At 34.8% G+C, this 13,417-nt stretch overlaps 1 protein-coding gene across 2 annotated transcripts in view; it reads left to right on the top strand.

Annotated features, from left to right (window-relative positions):
• Sycp1 (synaptonemal complex protein 1) overlaps positions 1-13,417 on the top strand; it is a 147,917-nt gene that overhangs the window by 46,956 nt on the left and 87,544 nt on the right. For both annotated transcript variants that reach the window (XM_047567226.1, XM_047567216.1), the window contains exon 15: positions 1,257-1,318. In XM_047567226.1, coding sequence (XP_047423182.1) covers positions 1,257-1,318 — 62 coding nt within the window. The remainder of the gene's footprint in view (positions 1-1,256; positions 1,319-13,417) is intronic.

Genomic DNA, 13,417 nt, shown 5'->3' with positions numbered 1-13,417 from the left:
TCACAGAAGCAAACGATGAGATAAGAGAGCAAATGCAGGCATTCACACCAATCAATAGTTAAAAGAGCAAATGCAGGAAGCAAAGGATCATTTCAATAAAGAGATAGAGACTCTAAAAACAAAACAAAACAAATTCTTGAAATGAAGGAAACAATAAACCAAATTAAAAACTCCATAGAAAGCATAACCAATAGGATAGAACACCTGGAAGACAGAACCTCAGACTTTGAAGAGAAATTATTTAATCTTGTAAACAAAGTTGACCAAACAGAGATGATAGTAAGAAATCATGAACAGAATCTACAAGAATTATGGGATATCATGAAAAGACTAAATTTAAGAATTACTGGGATTGAGGAAGGCACAGAGAAACAAACCAAAGGAATGAACAATCTATTCAGTGAAATAATATCAGAAAATTTCCCAAGTCTGAAGAATGAAATGGAAAATCAAATAAGAGGCTTACAGGACACCAAATGTACAAAAGTACAACAGACCCACACCAACGCACATTATAATGAAAATACCTAACATACAAAATAAAGATAGGAATTGACAGAACAAAATGAGAAATCTGACATTGTGAGCATGCCTTTCTCCTGCCAATACGGGGGAATGAACCCAGTGCCTCTTGTGTGCTAGGTAAACACTCTGCCCCTGAGCTCCATCCCCAGCCCTCTGATGGTATTTTGGAAGGGCAGAAACGTTAATAATATAAAACACAGCAGTAAACAAATAATAATTTGTCTTGTAGTCAAATGGGGGTTTTAGATGGAATAGAAAAAATAAAAGATTCCTCTACATAGACTTGGTGTATATTGGTAATAGGGCAACTAAAGTTTAAGAGGTGGGAATGTTGAAATCCAAAGTACAGTGGTCAGAGTTAACTTGAGGAAAGATAAGTTCATTTGAGTGAAGATTGAGGCCAGGTGGATTTAATTGAATAGTGATGAGTTGAAGAGAAAGGTACACACTGACTTCATTCAAAGTATATTTTATGTAGATATATTATTTATTTTACTTCATGAACATTGGGCTCATTTAGCTGTGGAATTAATTTATAAAAATACTACTATTAATATTTATCCATTATTACTTAGTTGATTTGGAATCTATGCTTCCTTTGTGCTTTATAGTACTTGAGTTGCATTAATCTTTGTTTTTCCCTTTCAGATGGCATTATTATTATTACCTCTCTCTTTTCCTATTCTTTTAATTCAGCTTTTAACACATTTATATTCTTTTGCTTATTTTAGAAGAGATGACTCAGTTTAAAAATAACAAAGAAGTAGAACTTGAAGAATTGAAAAAAATCTTGGTAAATATGTCATCTTTCCTATTAATATATAGCATTTACTTTTCAAAATATTATTGAATCCACTGATTTATAGTCTTACACCATAACTACTTCATATTAATTTTTTGGCTAAGATATAAAAATAGCATTTGGTTTTAAAACTACAATTTTAAACCAATTTTTAGATATCTTATTAACTTTTTTCAAGGTATATTATTTAAATATTTATTGGTGGCACATTTAAATAAAATATGCATATTGTGTAGCTGACTGTAAATTTAGTACATTTGAATAGTATGCTGCAAAGATCCAATCTGAAAATGATAGGCATGATGTATATTCAGTATCTATGTTTAATGTTTAGGTAGAATAGTATTTAGTGAATTTGTAAGACAAATCCTCATATTTTAATTGATTTCAGTATATGAAGCATGGGTTAGCAAACATTTTTGTGTTTTTTTCTTTTTGTGGCTCTAGGGATCAAACTTGGGGCCTTGTAGTTGCTAGGCCAGCACTCTACCACTGACCTAAGAACCCCAATCTGCCAAACTTTTTCTATAAAGGACTAGTAAATATTTTAGACTTTGTGGGTTATGTATGATCTGTGTTAATTCTCTCCTTTTCCTTTACTGTCTACATTTTTTCTTTTTAATAACCTTGTAAAAATGTAAAAATCATTCTTAAGGGTCTACAAAAGGGATCTACCAACTGGACTTGTCATGCAAGGCTATAGTTTTCTGGCCCCTGGTATGGGGGATGTATTGTTTATCACTGCAGATATTTACTTTTGTGTTTACCGGTTGCATTACCTGATTTTGCAACTCCTAGTCCTATCTCTCAGGAACCATTGTTTCCAAATGCTAATTCTTTCTCCACTGAATTGCTTTTGCACAAATTCATAAAAATGTTTTTTATTGTGTTCAAATTTGCTAATGTATACTTCAAGTGTCAACTTAACTGTCATTTATTTTCAAATCTCTCTTGACATTCCAGGCCACATTTAAGTCTTTGTGGCTTATTTCTATAGCATCCTGAAATTTTCCTCTTTAACTCTTCCACACATGAAGTAAATTTATTTTTAACATAATTATTTAAGGCTTTATTGATCCTTTAGGCTCCTCCTTAGCATAGTGGCTGGTACATTTAATATGCTCAATAAATAAATAGTGTAGTGAATATTTATTTCAGTAAGGGCTACGAGCCTATGTCCTATTTACCCTGTAATCCTAGTACATAGCATGCCAACTGACACTTGGTAAGCACTTTATGCCTATTTGTTGGATGAATTCTAAAGAACTAATTTAGTATAGTAAATCTTTAAGATTCACTCCTACGTGGACATAGACTGGCCTAGCATTTTGCTGTATATGAACAGCAATAGAGCATAATCAGTATCTTGGTCCTTAGGATAAGAATGCCTCAATTGGTGTCCAGCTAGCTCTTTATCTTCTAGCTGTATGACCTACAATAATTTACCCAAACTCCTAATTGCTCAATTTTTCCATCTATGAAATGGGGCAAATAATTGTACATATTTAATAGGGGAGTTATGAGGGATAAAAAAGATAATACATTTGATTCATCCAGGAGGCATTTGTTGAGTTCCAATTTTGCTATACTCTGGGTATACACTGGGGAGTAAATGGATTCATATCCTGCTTTCATGGAAGTACAGTCATCAAATAGTCACTCATAAATACAGTCATTCAGATGTAATATTACAATGGTGATAAAGGCAAAGGATTGGTTCACAGTATAGTGAGGCCAATAATAAAGGAATTTGAAGTAGTTAGAGAAGACAGGAGAGGCTTTTTAAAAAAAAATTTTTTTAAATTTTATTTTATTGTGTTTTTTTTTTTTTTTTTAATGTGCTGAGAATTGAACCCAATGCTTCACATGTGCTAGGCATTTGCTCTACCATGGAGCCATATCCCTAGCCTCAGGAGAGGCTTTTTGAAAAAAAATATATACCCAAAGAACTTAAAATTAGCATACTATAGTGACACAGCCACATCAATGTTTATAGCAGCTCATTTCACAATAGCTAAGTTATGGTACCAAAATAGATGCCCTTCAACAGATGAATGGATAGAGAAAATATGATATATATATATATATATAATATATATATATACACACACACACACACACACACACACATATACATATACACACATATCTACATATACACACAGTAGAATATTACTCAGCCATAAAAAGAATGCCTTTGACTTTTGCTGGTAAATGGATGGAACTGGAGACTCTGATGTTGAGTGAAATAAACCAATCCCAAAAAACGATATGCAGATGTTAACACACAATAGGCGGGGAGTGGGAAGAACAGAAGTTCATTGTATTAGACAAATGGGAATGAAGGGAAAGGAGGAAGGATGGGAATAGGAGACAGTAGAATGCATCAGACATAACATTCCTATGCTATATATGAATACACAAGCAGTGTAATTCTACATCAGAGTCACAGGAATGGGAAGTTATACTCCATGTATATTGTCAATATACTGTCATGTATATCTAAAAGAACAAATAAAAAAAGATTGAATTAAAATCCAGAGAAATAAGGAAATACTCTATTAAGCAGAGGAAACAAGCGTCAAAAGGTTCCTTTGTGGGAGGGAGTATGTTGAGTTTAAGATGGAGTGAAAGCAATTCACCATAGCCAGATTGTGGAACCAACCTAGATGCCCTTCAGTTGATGAATGGATAAAGAAACTGTGGCATATATATACAATGGAATATTACTCCGCAATGAAGAATGATAAAATTATGGCATTTGCAGGCAAATGGATGAAATTGGAGAATATCATGCTAAGTGAGATAAGCCAATCTCAAAAAACTAAAGGACGAATGATCTCGCTGATAAGCGGATGAGGACATATAATGGGGGGTAGGAAGGGTTAGCGTTAGCGTTAGGGTTAGGTTTAGGGTTAGGGATAAGGAGGGTGGTAAGAATGGAGGATGGAAGGACTGTATAGAGGGAAAAGAGGGGTGGGGAGGGGTGGGGGGGAAGGAAAAAAATAACAGAATGAATCAAACAACATTGCCCTATGTAAATTTATGATTACACAAATGGTATGCCTTGACTTCATGTACAAATAGAGAAACAACATGTATCCCATTTGTTTACAATAAAAAAAAAAGATGGAGTGAAAGAAATGTGTAATGCAAGATGAGGCTACAGAATTAGGGAGTAGAAGCTTAGACGTTTTTGACCTTGTAAATCTTATCAAGGGAATTTTGTATTTATCCCAAGAAGAATGGAAGTTCTAAAGAATTATTGCAGGGACTGACTTGGTCAGATTTATATTTTGAAAAGCTTATTTGACTTAGCAGTATGGAGAACAGTATATTAAGGTAGAATAGTTAAAAGTAGGCAGGCAATCACAGTAGCCAGAGGAGAGTTGATGGTAGCTCAGGCAGGGAGTTTGTGGGAGGAATGAGAAAAAGTGAATGGTTTTAAATACTTTGCATTGATTTGGTATTACTGGCAGTCAATCCAGGGAGTCTGCCTGCATTCCAGGTGGCCGGATTCAGCAACCACCTACATAATAAATGAGTATATGATGAAAAAAGGAAAAATGAATTTTATGCAGTTTGATCAAACTGGAGAGAAGAAACTTGATTACTTCTCCACTAGTCCCTCAGAAATGGTTAAATGGTTACAGTTTGAGAAACAAAAGCCAGGTGATATATTCCGTGTGTGTGTGTGTGTGTGTGTGTGTGTGTGTGTATTTAGCTAAGCTATACTTAGCCAGAGAATATATCTTAATTTTTTTCGTTCTTCTTATCCTTATCATGAGGAGGTATGAAATGAAGAAAACCAGTTAACAGGAAATTGCTTTTAATTTCTAAAGTGGTCTGACCCAAATCCCTTCTGTTTATTTTATCCCTCAATCTTAAAGGAATTAGGCTCTCTGTCTACGGCTGGCAGTTTTTTGGTTGGATCTGTGTGTAGATCCCATCAAGGAACTTGAGTGTAAGGAACCAGATGCTTATTTCTTAGGAGACAAAATCTGAAATATTTACTGGCTCCACCTAGTTTGTCCAAGAATTCTTTCTATAACCTCCTAACTGTGGAGTTTGAAAAATGACTTCACATGATTTTCCTTCTTGTCTCAGAATGATTTCACCTGAAGACATTGGTGATTATTTGCTATGCAGGTTGGTCCCATGCTGGAGGGGAAGCAACAGTTTGAGTCAGCGTCAGCAGACTTGTTCTTAACCAATTTTAAGCAACAGAAGGTTTTTTGGAAAGATTAACTCAAAGACCAGAAAAATATAAAACATTAATGAGAGTAAAGTAATCCAGTCTGTATAATAGATTGGAACTAATAAAAATAATCTCTAGTTGTATCATGTTTATCCAAGTAGTAAAAGTAGTCCTGTCAGATCTGCAATAAAGAGTGCCTATTGGCTAAAGTCCTTCTTATGCAAATCAGGATTAATCACCACCTGGGTAGAAAGTTCAATATCATATTCCATAACATCTTTAGAATTTAAGTACATTCTGTTGGACCACAAAAACCTTGGACCCAGTCTCTAAGAAGTAATGTCATTACACCAATTAAGAAAAAAATGTATTTATTTAAATGTTTTGTTAACTAAGTCACAGTGCAAACCCTTCAATGGTAAAAGCTAAGCCCCTTTAAAATAGCCAGTCTTATACAGATCCTATACCAAAATCTTCAACCTTAAGTTTGTCTTGAGATGGAGGATGAATAAAGCAGGATTGCCCCTTATTAACTGTAGAGATGTCACTCACGTTATCTAAAATGACTTCAGACAATATATAAGATGATATTATTACAGTGCTTAATTACTTAGGAAGACAATTTAGTTACCTCTATAGTGTTAAGACAAAAATAATGATTTACAGTATTATAGCCAGACTATCAAACTTTTAAAACTTTAAAGTATCTGTATCAACAAAAACATACCATATTATTGTAAAAATAGTAGTTAATTTAACCAGAGTAATAAACCAAAAAGAGACTTTAGAACAAATAAGGAGTAAACTCTATCTCTTGTAGTACTTTTTTAAGCAATCAAAAACCTAAGAAATGGCCTGGGGATGTAGCTCAGTTGGCAGAGTGCTTGCCTCGCAAGCACAGGGCCCTGGGTTCAATCCCCAACACTGCAAAAAAAAAAAACAAAAACAAAAAAACAAAAACCAACCAAGCAAACAAAACCTAACAAAATCAGAAAACAGGAAATTAACTTGATAAAACAAAATCTTTATTCTCTAAATCAACTTTTTAAGAACTTTGCCAAGATCAGATAAGTCATTACCAAATTGTTGAATCTTACCTAGAAATGGATTTTAACTTACTTTAAATTCCTCAAGAATTTAAGCATTAATCAAAATACCAAGACTCATTATTACCCTGTCTTTGGGTAATTAAAAATGGAGAAAAGAGCTGGGTGCAGTGGTGCATGCCTGTAATCTCAGCAACTCACGAGGCTGAGGCAGGAGGATGGCAAGTTCAAAGCCAGCCTCAGCAACTTAGAGAGGCCCTAATCAACTTAGCAAGACATTGTCTCAAAACAAACTAGGGGTAAGGGGATGTTGCTCAGTGGTTGAGTGCCTGTGGATTCAGTATCTAGTAAATGAAGAAGAAAAAAAAAACATGAGAAAAGACATTCAGAATAATACAAAACATGAAGAAAAAAACAAAACAAAATAGGCATGATGATGTATTAGAAAAGTAGATCTAGATTTACTGTCAAAGCAATCCTTTTTTTAGTGAAAAAAGATTCTGCGCATTTAATTAAAGCAAACTAGATATCAGATATTGCACATGATCCATTTAATAGTTTGGAGGGTCATTTTAAGATGTCTTTAATATTTGGTAACTTTCTGGCATGCATCTGGCCATTTTAATAAAGATGTCTTTAATATTTGATAACTTTCTGCAAGCACCTTGCTAATTTGAATACCATATGAACTCTTTTTAACAGTTCTCTTTAAAGTACTCATGTACATAGAAAGCATCAGGTATTGTAGCTTTCTTAAATATTTAGAGATAAATATTCCACTATTCATTATCACAAAGTAAACTGAAATTAGCTACTATATTTTAATATAATTGTTTCTTCAAAAGCCTATTTTTTCTGAATACTAATTTTGGCATGGTTAATTCTCATTAGTTTGTTGGATTTCTTCATTCTTAATACTGCAAATAGATAATTTTTAACTTTCCACAAGTAATATTTCACTATTAATGGTTTGAAATGGGTGATAAGCAAATCAATTTGAAATAAAATATGAACATTTGCCATTGTTAAAAAAAAGAGATAAGTATTTGAAATGATTAGTAGTCAGTCAGAAAGTTACCAAATATTAAAGACATTTATTATTAACAATTTCAAATTGACTTATTCATCACAGATTTACTCAAGTCATGTGAATTGGAAGGAATTTGGGCTGACTTAACAGGTTTTAAGTTATGTGCTTACTTACATATAAGGCAGTTTAGTACCATGCAAACAAGTGATATGTAAGTATATAAACATAGGTGAACACTAGAGAAGTTTAAAGCTTAGATTTAGATGTTTGGTAGTTTTAAAAAGTCAAACTGATATGCCCTAAGCAGTCTGTAAATTTAAGTTTGCATTTTCAAAGGTATAACTTAGATAGAAGCTAGGTAGAAAATTTGTATTTCAAAGACTCAGATCAGCAAACCTTGAATAACCAGTTTTTCTTATGGGGGATGCGAAGGAGAGGGGAGGAAAAACAAAAACAAAAACAAAAAAACAACCTTCCCTCAGGTAGATAGAGAAAATCAAAAGCTGTTAATCAGACAAAACAGAACAAAGCATATATCATTTAAGACCACATAATCAAAAAGTGAATTTACCAGAGGAAAAAAGTGTGAGCTCAGAATAAAGCAATTATGGATAAATATTGGCCATTTTTAATTTTTACATAATGCATTTTGATTCATTATACACAAATGGGGTACATCATTTTGTTTCTGTGGTTGTACATGATGTAGATTCATACCATTAGTGTAATCATTCATGTATATAGGGTAATGATGTCTCATTCCACGATTTTTCATACCCCCTCATTTCCTTTTACATAATCTAAAGTTCCTCCATTCTTCTCTCACTCCCCACCCCCCACCCCATTTTATATCATCTTCCACTTATCAGGGAAAACATGTGGCCTTTGGATTTTTGGGATTGGCTTATTTCCCTTAGCATGATATTCTCCATTTATTTGTATTTATCCATTCATTTATTTGCAAATGCCATAATATTATTATTCTTTATGGCTGAATAATATTCCATTGTGTATATATACCACAGTTTCTTTATCCATTGATCTGTCGAAGGGCATCTAGGTTGGTTCCACAATCTAGCTATTGTGAACTAAGCTGCTATAAACATTGATGTGGCTGCGTTACTGTAGTGTGCTGATTTTTAAGTCCTTTAGGTATAAACCGAGGAGTGGGATAACTGGGTCAAAAGGTGGGTCCATTCCAAGTTTTCTGAGGATTCTCCACACTGCTTTCCAGCAATGTAAATGTGTGCCTTTTCCCCCACAACTATGCCAACATTATTGTTTGTGTTCTTGATTATAGTCATTCTAACTGGAGTAAGATGAAATCTTAGAGTTGTTTTAATTTGCATTTCTCTAATTACTAGAGATGTTGAACACTTTTTCATATATTTATTAATTGTCTATATACCTTCTTCTATAAAGTGTCTGTCCAGGTCCTTGTCCCATTTATTGTTTGGATTTTTTGTCTTTTTGGTATAAAGTTTTGTAAGTTCTTTATACATTTTGGAGATAAGTGCTCTATCTGAAGTGTGTGTGGAAAAGATTTTCTCCCACTCTGTAGGCTCTTTTTTCACATTCTTGATTGTATCCTTTGCTGAGAAAAAGCTTTTTAGTTTGAATTCATCCCATTTATTGAGTCTTGCTTTGATTTCTTGTGCTTTGGGAGTCTTGTTAAGGAAGTCTGATCCTATGCCAACATGATGAAGATTCAGGCCTACTTTGTCTTCAATTTGGTGCAGGGTCTCTGGTCTAATTCCTAAGTCCTTGATCCATTTTGAGTTGAGTTTTGTGCGGAGTGAGAGATAGAGGTTTAATTTCATTTTACTGCATATGGATTTCCAGTTTTCCCAGCCCCCAATTTTTTTGATAGAGGCTTATTATGGTTTGGAGACCAAATGGTTTGGATTTTTGAATCCAAAATATACTTTTCCTCCTCCAAGTTGTTCTTGTTAGGTGTTTTGGTCACAGTGACTAAAAGCTGACTAACAAGGTTTATCTGATGACTGAAGCAAGAGTAGTGCTTGGGAAATGTTGGGTCAATAAAATGTGCTGCATTTAGGAGGTCCTTCCTATCGTGTTACCAGTGGACCAAGAGATACCTTCTTAGGTGGCTTGGAGAGCCTCAAACACCAAAAGGTGAACCAGGTAGCTCAAGGTGCAGGGGTGACCATGTCCTTATGTGTACCTTCCTAGATGAGCTGCCTGTACTTCTTTCTATCCTATGAATGGGTATGTTCTTCTAAAATGGAATTCCCCATTTTAGTAGATAACTTTAGTAGATAATTCTATTGCTGTAGCCATCAGAGTTTAGCCTGGTAAGCCAATTGTCAAGTTATCAAAGATATAAAATAGTTGCATTAAATCAAAGTGCACTTTCAATAGATAGGCCATGCTGTAATTAAAATTTCTCTAACACTGAGATAGAATTAATGCTTTTCATTTTCACAACAAAGACTTTTTCAAACAAATACCCTAGAGATCTACTCCTCTTGATATCTCTTCCAAATAAGCATATTGGCACCATCAAAAAACTCCTTTCAAAGATAAGGCCACATTTTCCTGTCAAACAGTTAAAGAAGGAACTCTAGATTGGATTTCTGAGAAATTCCTAATTGGCTAAAAAGCATCAGATGATAGCGAAGGAAGGATAAGGGTCAACGTGCACTGCTAGGGAGATGAGGGGATATCTACCCCTTGCATTCCCAGGATAAACCCAAAGTCCTAAAAATTAATTTTCCATTCCATCAAAGCTGCAAAGGGCAGTTGACACTGGTTAAAGACAAAGAGGGGAGTCCCAAAACAATATTAAGTTCCACAGCTGCAGGGATATTCCGTACTAGTTCTCCTCCTCCAGATTTTGACCACAGGCAGCATTTTAGTCCTGGTGGAGTTGTCATTCTATTATGGGAGCCAAGTCAGGGACCCTACCTGGATCTGACTGGCCAGATTTAGCCACATGTCCACAGAAGAAATAAACAAAGGGAAAAGCAATTTTATGCAGTTTGATCAAATTGGGGAGAAGCAACTACATTGCTTCTCCACTAGGCCTACAAACAAAAAGCCAGGTATTACACATTTGTAGATGTAGGTAGGCTGTGCTTAGCTAGTGAATACGTCAGTCTTAATTTCCTTGGTATCTATCTTCCACATGAGTAAATACAGGGTGCAGAAGATTAGTTATCAGGAAGTTGCTTTTAATTTCAAAGGGATATGTTTCAATAGGGTGATATTTCTTTTTCTTTTTTTATGGTAATGGGATGGAACCATTGGTGCTTAACCACTGAGACACATCCCCAGTCCTATTTTAAATTTTGAGGTAGGACCTTTTTAAGTTGCTGAGACTGGCTTTGAACTTTTAATCCTCCTGCCTCAGCCTCCTAAGATGCTGGAATTATAGGTGTGTACCACTGAGCCCAATTTAGGGTGATGTTTCTGTTTATTGAAAAAACTTTTCTTTCTCCATTGAATTACTTTTGTATATTTGTAAAAGATCATTTGGTCATATTTGTATGGGTATATTTCTGGACTCTATTATATGCCCTTGACATATTTGCCTATCTATTTGCCTGTATCGATTACTGTAGTAATAGCTTTATAATAGTATGGCTTTATAGTAAGTTTTAGAGTTGGATGGTGTGATTCTTCCAATTTTATTGTTTTTAAGATTGCTTTAGCTATTCTAATTCTTTTACCTTTACTATAAATTGTATAGTTAACTTTTCTATATCTAAAAGATCATGGCTAAGATTTTGATTGGAATTATGTAAAATGTCAATTCAACCCAAATTTTTTTTTTAATTAATTAATTAATTTATTTTTTTTTACGTTTACATAGGGTAATGATGTTTATTATATTTTTCCCCTCCCCCCCACCCCTCCCACCCCTCCCACCCCTCTTTTCCCTCTACACAGTCCTTCTTTCCTTCATTCTTACTGCTCTCCTTAGCCTAACTCTAAACCTAAACCTAAACCTAATGCTAGCCCGTCCCACCCCCCATTATATGTCCTCATCCGCTTATCAGCGAGATCATTCGTCCTTTAGTTTTTTGAGATTGGCTTATCTCACTTAGCATGATATTCTCCAATTTCGACCATTTGCCTACAAATGCCATAATTTTATCATTCTTCATTGCGGAGTAATATTCCATTGTATAAATATGCCACAGTTTCTTTATCCATTCATCAACTGAAGGGCATCTAGGTTGGTTCCACAATCTGGCTATGGTGAATTGAGCAGCAATGAACATTGATGTGGCTGTATCTCTGTAGTATGCTGATTTTAAGTCCTTTGGGTATAGGCCAAGGAGTGGGTTAGCTGGGTCAAATGGTGTTTCCATTCCAAGCTTTCTGAGGAATCTCCACACTGCTTTCCAGAGTGGTTGCACTAATTTGCAACCCCACCAGCAATGTATGAGTGTTCCTTTTTCACCACATCCTCGCCAACACCTATTGTTGCTTGTATTCTTGATAATCGCCATTCTAATTGGGGTGAGATGAAATCTTAGGGTAGTTTTGATTTGCATTTCCCTTATTACTAGGGATGTTGAACATTTTTTCATATATCTGGTGATTACTTGTACACCTTCTTCTGTGAAGTGTCTGTTCATTTCCTTAGCCCATTTGTTGATTGGATTATTTGTATTCTTGGTGTAGAGTTTTTTGAGTTCTTTATAGATTATGGAAATTAGCGCTCTATCTGAGGTATGGTTGGCAAAGATATTCTCCCACTCTGTAGGCTCTCTCTTCACATTTCTGATAGTTTCCTTTGCTGAGAGAAAGCTTTTTAGTTTGAATCTATCCCAGTTGTTTATTCTTGCTTTTATTTCTTGTGCTATGGGAGTCCTGTTAAGGAAATCTGATCCTGAGCCAACAAGTTGAAGATTTGGACCTACTTTTTCTTCTATAAGATGCAGGGTCTCTGGTCTGATTCCGAGGTCCTTGATCCATTTTGAGTTGAGTTTTGTGTAGGGTGAGAGATAGGGGTTTAGTTTCATTCTATTGCATATAGTTTTCCAGTTTTCCCAGCACCATTTGTTGAAGAGGCTATCTTTTCTCCATTGCATATTGTTGGAACCTTTGTCTAGTATGAGAAAATTGTATTTATTTGGGTTTGTGTCCATGTCCTCTATTCTGTACCATTGATCTACCTGTCTATTTTGGTACCAATACCATGCCGTTTTTGTTACTATTGCTTTGTAGTAGAGTTGAAGATCTGGTATTGCAATACCCCCTGCTTCACTCTTGCTACTGAGGATTGCTTTAGCTATTCTAGGTTTTTTATTCTTCCAGATGAATTTCATAATTGCTTGCTCTATTTCTGCGAGGTACATCATTGGGATTTTAATTGGAATTGCATTGAATCTGTATAGAACTTTAGGTAGTATAGCCATTTTGACGATATTAATTCTGCCTATCCAGGAACATGGGAGATCTTTCCATCTTCTAAGGTTTTCTTGAATTTCTTTCTTTAGTGTTCTGTAGTTCTCATTGTAGAGGTCTTTCACCTCTTTTGTGAGATTGATTCCCAAGTATTTTATTTTTTTCGATGCTATTGTGAATGGGGTAGTTTTCCTAATTTCTCTTTCTGAAGATTCATCACTTATGTATAAAAATGCATTGGATTTATGAGCATTGATCTTGTAACCTGCTACTTTACTGAATTCACTTATGAGTTCTAAAAGTTTTCTGGTGGAATTTCCAGGTTCCTCTAAATATATAATCATGTCATCAGCGAACAGGGATAGTTTGAGTTCTTCTTTTCCTATTCGTATCCCTTTAATTTCTTTGGTTTGTCTGATTGCTCTGGCTAGAGTCTC

This window comes from Sciurus carolinensis, chromosome 1 (genome assembly GCF_902686445.1).
Source record: "Sciurus carolinensis chromosome 1, mSciCar1.2, whole genome shotgun sequence".
NCBI lineage: Eukaryota > Metazoa > Chordata > Mammalia > Rodentia > Sciuridae > Sciurus > Sciurus carolinensis.
The sequence above is the reverse complement of the archived record's forward strand: the minus strand, read 5'-3'. Positions and strand labels throughout refer to the sequence as shown.